General features: G+C 37.0%; 1 protein-coding gene across 1 annotated transcript; it reads left to right on the forward strand.

Moving 5' to 3' along the window:
- Positions 1-512: 512 nt before the first annotated feature.
- LOC306865966 (14-3-3 protein gamma-like) lies at positions 513-4,744 on the forward strand. The gene is made up of 2 exons (XM_079410855.1): positions 513-942; positions 2,656-4,744. Exons 1-2 carry the CDS (start codon positions 856-858, stop codon positions 3,307-3,309), a joined length of 741 nt encoding a protein of 246 aa, XP_079266981.1. The 5' UTR covers positions 513-855; the 3' UTR covers positions 3,310-4,744.
- The last annotated feature ends 11,165 nt before the right edge of the window (positions 4,745-15,909 follow it).

Here is a 15,909-nt window from a genome sequence, read left to right on the forward strand (position 1 = left end):
ATTATGTTTATGGTTATTTATGGTCTTGCAGCTTTGCATTTTGGTTATCAAAGACGAATCGGTAATTGGGGACATAAAATGAATTCTTCAACAAAATGAAAGATGTTTTAGATACAACTTTATTTACATTATCCCCAAGGTCACGTTGATCCAGTTAAGCCCCATTGTTATAATGCAGTAACTGCATGCCTTCAGCAGTAGCACTTCAGGACCATAAGACAGTGCCAGGAATAAAAACTTGACCTTTGTTCGCACCGAAAAGAGTCCAGTCCACGCATTTTGTCTGTACAGACATCAAGGAGGAATGTTCATGCATCCCATTACCCTTAAGTCTTTGGACAGACAGAAGCATCGCTTCATTTGAATGCGGAAGACTTGTTTATCGCGCGCACGCGCGCTGTGCCGCTGCATTGAACAATGCAGCAAACCTCACTGCGCAAGTGCGCGGCTGCAGGGCATGCGGCTATTTTTAGAAAATGACGTCATCGTGAAATAGAGCGAGTGCGCGCACCCCCCTCCATCTCCCCCTCCACCCTGTTCGCTGGGATTGACAGGACGCTTGCAGCAGCAGCACCCTGTAAGACCAACGGGAAAAAAAAGAATCGGGCGAAACTTGGAGGATATAGAGGGCTGGGAGGGGAAAGAAAGCGTTACAAAAATATATAGACATACAGAAAAATACAAGCCTGCACCTTCAACCTTTGGCTCGCCGTTCCTCTCTCACGTGCGCCGCGCTGCTCCAGATTCTGCTCGCGCACTGTGTGCCGTCCGGAGCGCGCGCTGTCTCTCAACCGAGTGTGTTCTGCTGAGAAACGACCGAACCCGGTGCGAACCGACAGCCTTTGACCAGAGAGGATGGCTGATAGGGAACAACTGATCCAGAGAGCCCGTCTGGCGGAGCAGGCGGAGCGCTACGATGATATGGCCTCCGCGATGAAGCTGGTGGGTCATTATTAATATAAGTTACATGTAACTTATTCATGCACAATTAGTCTTTAATGAGACGATTGCGATGTAAAACAGATGCGGTCTTTTTTTAATCCTGTTGGATTAATTGTTTAAGTAATGTTAAAATGAATGTGTATTTCTAGTTTATGCAATTGAAGAAGCCTTTGTCACGAGCAGGACCTCATTATGTATATAATATGCTGTTAAAGGGACAGTCCACCTAAAATGGGAATCTTATTATAATTATTCACCTTCATGTCGCTGCAAACCAGTACAGATTAGGCACGTTCTTCCCCGAAACACAAAGGGAGAAGTTAGGCAGAATGACAGGCTCAGTCTCATTCACTTTCATTGTATGGAAACAGATGCAGTGAAAGTGAATGGATGCTGTCAGTCACTAATATTTTGCCCAACCTTTCGTTTTGTTTTCTGTAAAGAAAACAAGTCATGCGATTGTAAAATGTCATGAGGGTCAGGGGAATAATAAAATTATTTAAAATGTTCAATATTTCCTTTAAACGTTGGACAACAATAAATATGCATTTAAACATTAGGATATATTATAATAGGTAAGCGACGAGCAAAACAGGACGGATGTCGAAACAAAAAGCTAATAAATTGTAGGTTTCGGTTCGGTATTGTGCATATCAATCGTTACAGTGGATGAACATGGGCGGCGCTATGCCACCCTCATCCACATCCATTGTGCATCCAAGAAAATAGATTAAAAATTAACAATAGAGCTGCGTTTTAAATTATGAACGCTGTTATGTAATCAAATAAAACTTGAAATGCCTCATCAGCTCGTGTTTAATTGTAATCATTTGAAATAAAGCGCAATATGTGACCCAGCAGTGCAGCATCAGCTGTCTGGTTTGACATCCGAGCACAAAGGATGAAAGTCAGTCTGTCAGTCAGCGTGGGTCAAATAGGACACAGCTGATTTCTACAGTATTTTTTTTTTATCCTTTTAAAAAATAATAATAATTTAAGCAACATCACCGTAATCACATTAGTTTGATTTGATTAGATATTGTCATTACTGTGCCACTTGACTGTTTGACATTGATATTGTCAGTGAAGGGTTCCTACGATAATGGAAAACCTGGAAATATCAAGGAATTTTAAAATGGTGGCTTTCAGATCTGGAAAAGTCAATGAAGTCTCAAATGCCATGGTAGTCATGGCATAAAAATTGAATTGACTAAATATTGCAGTTTGAGATTCAAACCCCTCCCAATTATTTGTGACAATCACACTTGTCACATAAATGGCAAGATGTTAGTGATTTGATATAATCATAAGTTTTTAAGTTTCTCATTGACAATTGCATTAGAAATGCACAATATATCAGTGGTTATATATGCAATAGATATTATTAACCTTTTTCATTTATCAGTCTAAATCTACCTATTTTGGCTGCAAATAACATCAGGGATTTTCCAGTTCAAACAAACATTTTATATTCCATGATGAAAACAGTTGTTGTAGGCTATTCCAATTCAAATGAGGTAAATGAGCTGTGCTCTAAAATTCGACTTTTTACGCAATATTTACAAAACATTTGAAAACAGAATTATTATTCTTTAACCAAGAGTCTTGATAGATTTTGCTGTACACCATTGTACAATTTCAAACAAATATATGCAAACATAAAGCATTGTAATTGCATTTACTGACCCAACATCTGGACTTCTGCACCATCAGGTCACAGAGCTGAACGAGCCGCTGTCCAATGAAGACCGCAACCTGCTCTCAGTGGCTTATAAGAACGTTGTTGGGGCCCGACGATCATCTTGGCGTGTCGTTTCTAGCATAGAGCAGAAGACGGCGGCGGATGGCAACGAGAAGAAGCTGGAACTGGTGCGTGTCTACCGAGAGACCATTGAGAAGGAGCTGGAGTCTGTGTGCCAAGACGTTCTCACCCTGCTGGACCAGTACCTCATCAAGAACTGTGACGAAACCCAGGTGGAGAGCAAGGTCTTCTACCTGAAGATGAAGGGCGACTACTACCGGTACCTGGCCGAGGTGGCCACCGGCGAAAAGAGGGCCTCTGCCGTCGAATCGTCTGAAGGCGCCTACAAAGAGGCTTTCGATATTAGCAAGGGCATGCCGGCCACCCATCCCATCCGCCTGGGCCTGGCGCTCAACTTTTCTGTCTTCTACTACGAGATCCAAAATGCGCCCGAGCAGGCCTGCCAGCTTGCCAAGGAAGCCTTCGATGATGCCATCGGCCACCTGGACAATCTGAACGAGGACTCCTATAAGGACTCCACACTCATCATGCAGCTCCTGCGGGACAACCTCACCCTGTGGACCAGCGACCAGCAGGACAGTGAAGGAGGAGATGCCAATAACTGAGAGATCAGCCACTTCTAGCTGTAGTAGCACCCATCTGTCCCTTCTACACTGTCTTCTTTGAACCTGTATCTTATTTCTCTCTGTCTGCTCCTTCATTCTCCCTCTCTCTTCTCCATTCCATCTTTCCTGTCTCTTTGTGACACCTCAATGCTTTTCTTTGGTTCCTCAGGGCAGCACTTCAGATCCTTGATTGCTCTCTCACCTCTTTTTACCCCTTTTCCATCAACAGGATGCCGGTACCCAATCTGGAACCGTTCCACTACAGAAAAGGCGGTTCTGGGATGGAAAAGTGCTGTTGGCCTCTAAAACCTGCTTGTTTTGAACCTGGATAATGTCACTTGTCCAAGTTTTCAATACTAATACGAATGTAAAATGAAACAACGCCCCTTTTATTATAATATATAGAGCATTCAGTTGACGCATGTTGTCATTTTATTCCTTATACATCACCTGTGATGTACTTTGGATGTTAAAATGCATTGCAATTCAAAAAATGCATAAGTAGAAATAAACTTTAATAAAAATTAAATTGTTTCCGAATATCATATGTGCAAATTGACTGCTAGCATACAGTATATTTGACAGCATAAATACAATGATTTAAAGTAATATGGATGTTTAAGTGTACTCTTAAAAAAAAAAAAAAAAAAAAAAAGTGGAATGATTTCGAAATATTCACAAATAGTTACGTTTGTGATATAAAGACACTAACTGATATTAATTTGGATGTTTAAATGTATTCTCAACATTCATAGCATATACAGTATCATTTTTGTTAAATTTTTCTTGATGGCACTGATTCAGATGATTTTGAATGCTAATTTATGTTCTCAAAATTTGTCATAATATAACCGTAAACAAGTTACATCATTGTTCACCCTTTAAGGCAGGTCTGACCGCATTTTGGTGAAAAAGGGGGTATTTCTCCACTTGTTTTCTGTTTTCCAACCTATTCCTCTCTTCCTGTCCTTGGCCTCTTTTTCTGTATACGATTCTCTCCCCGCAATGATTCGCTGATAGCCTGCTGGTCTCCATTTATTTAGTGTGTACTTGTAAGGACTCGATCTTCGTAGAAACTCTGTAACACTTATTACAGGCTGAGATCTTGAGTACGTGGCACAGTATAGTGCTAATGTTACACCTTATTACGTCTTTCTTCTTCATCACTTGTCTTTGATCTATACCTCCATCACTGCTTAGATGTGTTTGTCTGTCATTCCCCGAAGCTCACCTTGTACACCTTGCTAGCCCTGTGAATTGTGTATATCTTCTGATCTCACAACAGTATGCTGTCATCAAAAATGTGGGCGGCACTCTGTTATGAGACACAGTGATCAAAAGTCTTTTGATTAGGATTACATATGCAAGGTTATGTAAGAATGACATTAAAGACATTGCTTACCATGGGAACTCTCAAAATGCAGTCTATTTCTGGCACTTTATTGTGGTCTCACAAATTTATTATTAAATTATACTTTACACTATTTTATAAAATTTCACACACAGATTATAAATGAGGGTTTTCTTGCTTGTCAACATGAATCTGCCTTCACAACATAAACGTACAGTTTGTAGCCATTTTTACTTTTGGCAAAGTGGTGGCAAATTTGTACGAACTTACATAAACCAAAATATGTCAGGCTGGTACAACTGTCCTGATATAATAATAAAAAAAAAAAGCCTTGATGAGAGCCCATATGTAGTTTGACATTTTTTATTACTATTTCTTGGACTAGAAATTATATTTTAACAAAACTTTTTTTTTTTCAAATTTTGGCATGTGGTCTGACCAACAAGTATAAAAAAACAAAACTGTAAATTACATCCTAGACCCCTATAGACCCTCATGTGTGTAAAGGTCAATAAGTCTATTAACATAGATAAGTGGACCTTGACGGTTAGTTCAGGATGTAAAATGTCATGTGGTGTGCCTCCTCAAAATGTAATGAATTAAGAATTTATGATGTTTTATATTTAATTAAATAATTATAATGATATAATAATTAAAATGATCATGATGTGTCCACTTACATGTATTCGAGATGTAAGGAAAGATTGGTACTTTACTTCATGGTTACACCACATGACATAAAATGGTATAAAAGTTTTTCAGAACTACATAAAACCAATACATTCATTATTCATTAGCTTGTGTGGCCTAGGTGACATCAATGCGTAGAAAAGTTGTTTCAGGACACAGCTTGTTGATGGAAGATTGCTATTAATCTTTTTTTCTCAAGACCAAGATGTGCATTAAGAACACAAAAGTCACTTCTGATTAATAATATCTTGGCTCAGTTTCTGAAAACCCATAGTTGCCAGCTCTTTGGTCAATGTAATCTTGCTCTTTTTGATTATGTAAATGTTCTGGCACAGATGCTTTTAACCATAGTGAAATGCAGGAGTTACACTGTATGATCAGTTTATAATAGTATAGTTAAGTGAATAAAATGAAGTCAGTGCAGAAAGTCAAGTGTTTATGACTATAAGGCCTTACATCTTAAAGATAAACATTCATGGCTGTGATGAGATGTGATTTGAGATATGACTTTCAGGTATTTCAGAGAGATTGTTGTGGAGGTGATAAAGCCAAAGCTGTAAACTAGACCTTGTACCATATGATCTGTTTTTTTTACTTAAATCTGTGCACCTTTAAAAATATGTCTGGACTAAAAGAGAGTCGACTATGAAAATAGGGCAATTTCCCTGTTAGATTTCATAGACATTGAGGTTTGGCTGCTAAACAAGAGGTATCATGATATAACCAACAAGACATACATGCATCTACAATCTGAACCTGAAAATGTTCCAAGTCATGATTGGTTAATGATTGATCCTTCAGCCACAGTGTGTTGTAGCAGGTCTCTGAAGAAGTACACATTTATCACCTGAACTAAAAGATAATGACAAAAATTCAAGCAGGTGATGCAAAAATCTCAATTTGTATTGCTCTGTTTCAGTCATTATTATATCTTTTAGTAAACATTTAAGCCTATTCTGCAGTCAAAATCATGTTTACACTGTGGCTAAAAGTGCTACAAATCCACTTATTCTGATATGTAGAATATGTAGAGGATAAAGGCAAATGATTTGTAAAAGTTACACTGTGTGGCCAAATATATAAAACAAAATGAACCTTTCCAGCATTTAAGTGGCCAGAATTTGGCTGATGATCTTGTTAGCTCCTGCTAACACTGCTAGCATATGCTGTAAGTAAATCGCTCCACAGATGGACAGTCAAATTAGCTGTTTATTTTAGGGGTGTAACGGTTCATATTACTCATGATTTGGTTTGTATCATGGTTTTAGAGACAGTTTCAGTACCGTTAGGTATGAGCTATGTTTAAGAAAAAAAAAAGACTATACTGTCAAATAAAAATAGTAACAAATAATCTAATTACCAATTACTACCTGCACACACACGCTATCAACACCTGGGTAATTTTTTTTAAAGAGAACTGTTACACCCCTAGTATATTTGCAAAAAGAATTGCTATTGTAAAAAAATATTTTATCATAGTATCTTTTACAATTATTTATTTATTGTTTGTTCGTAAGCTGTAGAGGCAGTAGTTGCTAGTGAAGGTCTTGGGATATTATAAGTGTGGTGTAATTAGCCAGTTATGGTGTGGTCATATTTACATTGGTCAGAAATCCGGTAATTTTTTCATTGGAATCTGCACGATTTGTAATTTCATGGAGGGGCGAAAGATTTTCCAATGCAGATATTGCATCAGGTTCAAATTTTTAATGCAAATTTGCCTTGTTGACCAACAGAAAGCTGCAGTCTGTAAGTTTTGCCTCTTTGAGCCATCTCTGTTTGAAACCTGCAATTGCAGTTTTTTGTGGAATTGTCTTGTTTACGTGGGTTGTGCATCAGCACAGATGAATCTGCAGTGAAATTAAAGGAAATGAAATGCACTTTGTCCCCGGAAGGAAATTTGTTTTGGACTCAAGGTGCATTTACATTGACAAATATATTGGATTATAATTAGCAAACGCAAATAAGAAAAGGTACATTAAAAACATAATCCCTGACCTTAAAAAATTTACTTGTTTAATATTTTAATAGAGATATTAAGGTATAAAAGGGTTTTTGAAATGATTATACCTGCACATTGGCAGTCTGTACCATCTTCCAGAGGGTAACAGTTCATACTCTGTGTTCAATATATGCAGTGGGTCAGCTAAGATTTTATGTGCTTCCCTGAGAATTGACTGTTCATACAGTGACTGAAGGGCCTCATATTCCCCTTTCCCTGCAGTCTTCATTGCAATTTTAACCAGGCACCCAAGCTTAGTTTTGAACAGTAAGGTTACGTGATCCCATATCCAATTAAGCTCTCTACGATGGCCCGATAAAATAAGCACATAATTCTCTGACCAACATTTTCCAGCATCCCTTCTAGTTACCACCTGCACACAGTCAGCCATTACCACACCTGTCATAGATGATCTCCTCATCAAGTGTAGCATAAAAGCAGTCACTCTCCACTTCTCCCTTGTCTGATCGCATTGTTGTTACCATTGTCACAACTTACCTGGCTGTCTACATTTGTCTACTTTCATCTGCCTGTTGATAGAGGGATAGAGGAATATGTGGAGGAATTCTTACTGCTACCTGATGACACGGAATGATCGTATCCTTATCTGCAGCTTCGAAGTTGGATTAGACGATTATGTCTGCCAGCTGTTATCAGGGATCGATGGATGAGAGACCCTTGAGGAATTTGTGCACCTCGTTGTGCTCCAGTGTGGTTCCACCTATACTGTTGGACTATCAATGTCGTCAACCTCACAAGTTCCCTTGTATCAGCCCGTCCAGATTCCACCATTCCCCTCACCAGGAATCTCATCTCTCACCTTTTCTCAGGCATGAAAGGCTGTTTCTAGCCATGTGTATTTCATTTAAATCACAGATCCACATATTATGTCCATTTAAGTCGGCTCTGAAGAAAATTTTTACTCACTGGTTCTTGGGTCTAGAACCCATCCTAGAGCCTGTCCGAGATATTGAGTCCTGTCCAGAGTCTGCAATACCCACAGTTTGCCATTCTACAGTAGCCCAAAAGAAGAGGGTGAGGTGGAAGAGACTATTCTCATTGGGACCAAACACCACCACTCCAGTATCCACATTAGAACTTACCCCACATGTTCCTAAGTCTATTTCAGAATCCACTCCAATCTTTTCCACCAACCCACCGCCTACCTTGGAAATTCCCCCAAGTTTTTCACCATCACTCCTCACACCAGTCCCTGAATCCAATCCAGTTCACGATTTCACTTAACCCTTGTGTGACCTTACTTTCAGTTTTTATTTAATTTTTTTATCATTTTGCTTGTGTTAATGCCAACTGCATAAATTTTGGCACAGGTGTGTATTTTTATTGGAATTGTAATATTTCATCCTCATTGTCTTTAATAAATCTATTTTACACTAGGTACAAAAAATTGTTCCTCTCAGGACCTTAAGGAGAAAAATGTTCTCATTGAAACCCATTAAAAAAAATTGTTAATAGGCTTTCATTCTGTTGGCAAGGCTTCAAAATTAAAAATGTTAAAAACAAATTTACTAGATGGTGCCATTTTCTCAGGTTTGGTCTATAAAGCAAATACTCAAATTTTTCCTGTTTTCTGCTTTTGCTGTATTATAGAGCCAGTTGGATAAATTACGCAGCTATAATTGTGTGGGTGTGTTGCTATGGATGTCAGAGTGTGGTTTGTATGTGTGTACTGAAAAAAAAAAATGTGTGCGTTTGTGTGTGTGCACCTGTAATGTTTGAGTGAGAAAAATTATACTGTACTGCAAATCACAAATCCCACCACTGTGTATGCCAGCGGAGCTTTTCTGGAATCTAATGGGAAAAGTTTGGTACTGGATCCAAACAACATCTTACTAAAAGCTAATTTTTTGAGATATCATCCTCAAATTTGGAACACAACTTGTTTAGATTCATGCCTTTTGATTTTCTAGCAATTTTTGTGTTCAAGATGTCTTACAAAACATATATTTTATATAAAAAAATACTTATAAATCATTTTCATAAACTTAAACCTTTTTAACTTTGAAAACTTTTTTTTAATCTTTTTTAACTTCAAAAATAATCTGCTAAGGGTATTCTTTAAAATGAGACCAAACTTAAGTCAGTACTCCCAAGCTTCAAATTTGTATGACAGTTTTTGGACATGGACATTTTTGTCCTCTATAAACCTATGTGCAACTTTTTTTAATTGACGCACAATGGTTAAGAGTCTTATCCAGAATCCGCTTTATTCCAAGAGTCCACTGAAGTCCAAACCAATTCAGAATCCACTCCAGAGTTTGTTCAGGTCCATGAGTCTGCCCAGAACTCCACTCCAGCCCCTGAGTCCATTCTAGTGTCAGCTCCAGTCCTAGAGTTCAGTAAAGAGTCCACTCTAGCCCTAAAGTCCAGTAATCAATCTGCTCCAGTCCCAGAGTTCAGTAATGAGTCCGCTCCAGTTCTACAGCTCAGTAATGAGTCCACTCCAGATCAGCATTAAGGCTGTCACGATTTCTAAATGTACATGGGAGCCCACTCTAACCTCTAAATTGGCATGGGAGACCACGCGCACCTTTGAAATAACCCTAAATTTAATTCTAGTCCTTGAGTCCATAAGAGAATGCCCCCCAGACCATAAACCTATCTGTGAAACCCATAGGTACCCATAGGAAAGAAAATTCAAAAGTGAGATCTCATTAACATCTCAAATATTTCTCCTAGACAGAAATGAGGTTCATTTAAGATTGAATGGAGACTCCTGCTTCTCAAACTTGTCTCCTGAGACAAAAAGTCTCTCACAGTGGTCTCCTTTAAAGCTTTAAAGGAACAGTCCACTTTTTTTCAGTCCATTTTACAACTCCCCAAGAGTTAAACAGTTGAGTTTGACCATTTTTGAATCCATTCAGCCGATCTCCGGGTTTGGAGACTGCCGTTCAAAAGTTTGGGATCAGTACATTTTTTAAAGAAGTTTCTAATAAAAAAATAAGTATTTAATAAAAAAATACTGAATATTATTTCACAAAATAATATTGTGAAATATTATTGCAATTTAAAATAAAAGTGTTCTATTTTAATATGCTTTAAAATATAATTTATTCCTGTGAAGCAAAGCTGAATTTTCCGTGTCACATGATCCTTCAGAAATAATTGTAATATGCTGATTTATAATCAATGTTGGAAAAAGTTGTGCTGCTTAATATTTTTTGGGACCTGTGATATTTTTCAGGATTCTTTGAGAAATAAAAAGTTGAAAAGAACAGTGTTTATTCAAAATATAAATTTTGTGTTACAATATACACTATTCAAAAGTTTGGGGTCAGTAAATGTTTTCTTTCTTCTTCTTTTTAATTAATTAATACTTTTATTCAGCAAGGATGTGTTAAATGGATAAAAAGTGATAGTAAAGACTTATATTGTTAAAAGATATTTATATTTTTAATTAATGTTGTTCTTTTTAACTTTTTATTAGCGTAATCAAAGAATCAAAGAAAAAATGTTACAAAAAATAATAAGCAGCACAACAGTTTCAACACTGATAATAAATCGGTATATTAGAAGGATTTCTGAAGGATCATGTGACACTGAAGAGTGGAGTAATGATGCTGAAACTTCAGCTTTGCTTTACAGGGATACACTATATTTTAAAATATATTAAAATAAAAAAACCAATATTAGAAATTGCATTAAGAAAAAAGTTAACAATATTACAGATTTTATTAATGATCAAATAATTAACTTATTTAATTAACTTATTGACTTATTTTCTCGAAATAACGAGAAACTTTCTCGTAATAATGACTTACTCCTAATAAAAAATAATAATAATAATAATAATAATAATAATGACTTACTCCACGCATGCGCAATGCATGAGTGGCGGCACACTAGCGACATCTGCTGGTCAAAGTCATGCAGGAACACCGCAAACATTTGTTCTGTAATCTAAAACCGTATAATATATCATTAAATAACGATTTCAGATCAATTATCTGCATGTATTATCTGCATGCAGTCTTTTGTTACTCTGCCAGACAATGAAGTTCATGGCTTCAGATATAGAGGAATATATTCCAACAAAAATCACACGCATTTTATGAAGAAATGAAAGCCATTACACATATAAACTTAACGAATAGTGTTCATTTCGATGATTTGTTAGTTTTTTTATTAGCTGTCACTTTAATGCATCACATGCATAAGCCCACAATGTTTATACAGTAGCCCAATCCTAAAAAAAATTGTTGATCCATTTTGAATGCTAATATCTTCTAAATCTGAATTTTCAGATTTAAACTCACCTCCTTGTCATCCAAGATGTTGATGTCTTTCTTTCTTCAGTCGTAATGAAATTATGTTTTTTGAGGAAAACATTTCAGAAATTTTCTCCATATAGTGGACTTCTATGGTGCCTCCGAGTTTGAACTTCCAAAATGCAGTTTAAACGCAGCTTCAAACGGCTCTAAATGATCCCGGCCGAGGAAGAAGGGTCTATCAGGGAATGAGCACCCCCTGCTGGCCGGACTAAAACGAGCTGCTCAGGCCTGCTTCGCTCATGCAACAGCTACATTTTGGTTTTGCGGCTTTTTAAAGCTGCCCTAATAGAGGGGTCGCGCATCCTGATAAGATCAATACAGCCACTAGGATGTGCTACCATCTTAAATAAAGAGTTCAAACTCATGATTAAGGTTGTGAATTAATGACAACAGAATGTCAGCAGGCCCGTTTAATACCTCATCTGAAGGCAGGGCCAGACTGGGATGCAATTTCAGGGCGGGAAATCTCACACTCTTACAGGCCACACAGAAAAAAACGGGGCCATATTTGTACCTTTTGGGGTACAACAGCTTATCAGTGGAGCAGCACTCTTAAAATAACGTCTTTGTACCTTTTTAACCCAATAGGTTGGCTACATACACTAATCTATATCTATATATAATGTTCTCTATTATAGATCAGTGTTCCTTTTTTACCCCTAATAGTTAGGCCTATATATTAGTACCTTAAGGGTACAAATATGTAGGCCTAACTATTAGGGGTAAAAAAGGAACAAAGATGTCCTTTTAAGGGTACTGTTTCAGTGACAAGCTGTTGTACCCCAAAAAGTGCAATTTTCAAATTTGCAAATACATCCACAACCATTTCTGAAACCACAGACAACCCTATTATTTGTATGGCCATCACATAAAAAGGTCTAAATCCTTTGTCTAGGGCCATGGAAAATAATTACAAATTTTTATTAAATTATAGAATGATTATAGAAAATATTACTTTTATTTGGCAAGGATGCTTTAAATTGATCAAAATTGATGATAAAGACATTTATAATGTTACAAAAGACTTCTGTTTCAGATAAATGCTGTTCTTCTGAACTCTCTATTCATCAAAGAAACCTGGGGAAAAAATCTACTGTTTTCAACATAATAATAATAATAATAAATGTTTTTGAGCACCAAATCAGCATATTAGAATGATTTCTGAAGGATCATGTGACACTGAAGACTGCAGTAACGATGCTGAAAATTCAGCTTTGAAATCACAGGAATAAATTACATTTTAAAATATATTCAAATAGAAAAAAGTTATTTTAAATAATACAAATATTTTACAATATTAATGTTTTGCTGTATTTTGGATCAAATAAATCCAGGCTTGGTGAGCAGAAGAGACTTCTTTAAAAAAACATTAAAAATATTACTTATCAAAACCTTTTGACTGGTAGTGTATTAAAACACATTTTCTATAGTGCCTAAATGTCAAAATTAGTAGCCTACAATATAGGCCTATTTGTTGAAAACATTATAATACGCTATTGAATTATTAGGCTGTGACTCATATTATTTTTGTGTTGCTGTCTGCTCTAGCTCCCTCCCTGTACATTAAATCCATGTGAATATCTGTCTCTGCTAAATTTTTTAATGTAACTTTACAATCGATATTGATGTCCTTTAGCACAATATTCTGAATGATGATAATAATGAGGTGCTACTGATAGCCTAACAGGTGCTAGCAGTTTAATACTCAACTAGGTTAAAGCTGCAGTCTGTAACTTTTTTTGGTTAAAATTGATCCAAATTCAATATTTGAGCAAGTACATAATCAGCCAATGTTCAAAATTATTGCCTTACTTTAGCCCGATTCACAACGGTTAGCTTATAATCATGTTTTCTAATTTGAGTGGTAGGGGTAGGTTTTCGCGGGAAATTCGAGCATGTCATTACGTCATGTCTGTAAACATAAATAAGTTTTCCCGGCTAGTAGGCTATCGCATGTGAGGATCCTGCAGGTGGCGGATCGTTTAGCTTTTTCTCACAGCAGCTAGAATAATTAAATGTATCATTTTGATGGTGGATTGTAATCCAGAAAGGATGATATGAAACACATGCGAATGAAACTAAATTATATTCCAGTTTTACATACATCCAGTAAGTAACTGCGACGTCGTGGAAACATTGTGGATCAATAGTTGTGTGCTGGTAATCAGTTGGTAACTTTTTATTATTATTTATTTTCTATGAGCGGACATGCAGTCCTTAAACCTAATTTATGTCCTTATATGCCCAAACTAATGTAAAGGTTGTTTCAACAGCTGTGAATGATGAATACAGACTCTCTTCTGTGGGGTGACTAGCAGTACTGTTTACTTTAGACGTGAAGCTGTCTAACTAGTGCATTATTAGGAAAGGAGATTTGCAAAGATTCATAAAAAAACCCTTATACTCACTTCTTGTGTAGGTGAGGCTGGATCATGAATGATTCACGCAAACATTAATAGACGCATTTAGGCAGATCGGGGATCGGCGCATTCACTTCAAAGCGAAAGTAATGCTAATCCTTTGCGTCTTCAGCGGCTCAGATGCCTGGAGTAAAAGAAGACTGCTATATTCATTATTACGTCCAACATAACACCTCAATCACTTAATCTGAGACATCTTGTCTTCCCCTGCACTGTAGTCGACACAATGGCAGGCAGTTCACTCAGGGCGGGTCTAAAGTAAGACGGTATTGTCAATCAACTATCGTGGGAGCAGCCTGTACAGAACTACGTCATTCTGACAGGAATCTCAGAACAGCCAGATTTGAGAATAAACACTGGGTGGATTTTTATAATTATAGGATGGATGTGTACACACACTTCCAACACACATGTATGTTTAAGCAACCTGAAAAGTGAATTTTGAATCCGATGACCCCTTTAAGTCATACAAAATAATATTTAAGCATCAAAACAAAGGCATTTACATGGTCAGTTACACACATTCAATCCAAACATGGGCAAATGCAAGCATCCTAAAGTCCCTGGCGTCGCATTCAGGCACATATGTCAGGAAACACAATTCCAGGCTGCATAAAGATGGTAAATTGTAAGGAACACTATATTGAGTCCAATGACTTTTAGTTTAAGCTGATTATTTATTATAGGTGGATATATTATTATTATGCAACAAAAGAACAACAAATACAAAGACAGAATAAGAACAAAAGACAACCATGAGGGTTACATACATTAATCCAAAGCAATGGATAAAGAGGGTGAAAGTGATTTCAAGTACAACATGTTCCTGGAACAACATTCCAATCAACCAATCAGAATTGAGAGATAACTTTTCAGGAAATATCTGTTTTAGGCTTACAATCAGGGTAAGGTGCTTCTACACCCTTGTTAATCAGCTATCATTTCCCTCTGATTTTAGGGATAAATTATAGGTAGGTTTAGGGGTAGGGATTAGCCTTTTTCACAAGAATCGGAAATTACGTCAGCGCAGGGTAAAATCACTTCCGTTATAGGTCTGCACCTATTATATCAGTGTGTCCTTTTGTCAAATAATGCGTCTTACCTTTTCTGTTTTGTCTGTTTTCCAAGTTGTTGTTATATAATCTATAAAGAAATAACATTTGACTTGTTTGTAACTTATATGGCCACTCAGACCGCTGACTCTGAGATAATGTGCTTAACATCTGGATGGTTTCTATTCTCCATCTCCGGCAAAGTCCCTTTGATCTCAAATCACCACATCATGATAAATTACTTCAAAATGACAACATTTATGACCAGATGCACATTTTTCCAAGAATATTAAGCAATTCTCAGCCCGGTTGAAGCATATTAAACTCAAAACAACATTTAGAATTAAACAAACTTGTATTTGTGATGACCCGAGCTGACCAAACAGTTAATTGTGAAATGTTTGCGCTTTGTAGAGTACAGTACCAGCAGTTCAAGTATTTTCATAGGATCTAATTTGTAAAAAGAAGACTTTGATTCTTGAATTCATTCTTGTTTTGCCCTGCAAGCGCCAGACCGGAAGCCAGAAACGCGGAAGTGTGAAAAAGGCTAATTGGGTAAAGTCTATATTTTTTGGACAATAATGTTGATCCTGGATCAACAAAAGATGTTGATCCTGGAACATGTCTTACTTGGCAAAATAACGGCGACCGAATAAAGAGAAAAGTTTCAATGACGTTTCACCCAAACCGACCAATCGACCGCCAGAATGTGAACAGCCATTGAAAGAGTAGGCGGTGATAAACCCCGCCCCTTTGAATGTGACTGACAGAAATTCTATTCAATCATAGCACT

This window comes from Barbus barbus (genome assembly GCF_936440315.1).
Source record: "Barbus barbus genome assembly, chromosome: 47".
In the NCBI taxonomy this organism is placed as follows: Eukaryota; Metazoa; Chordata; class Actinopteri; order Cypriniformes; family Cyprinidae; genus Barbus; species Barbus barbus.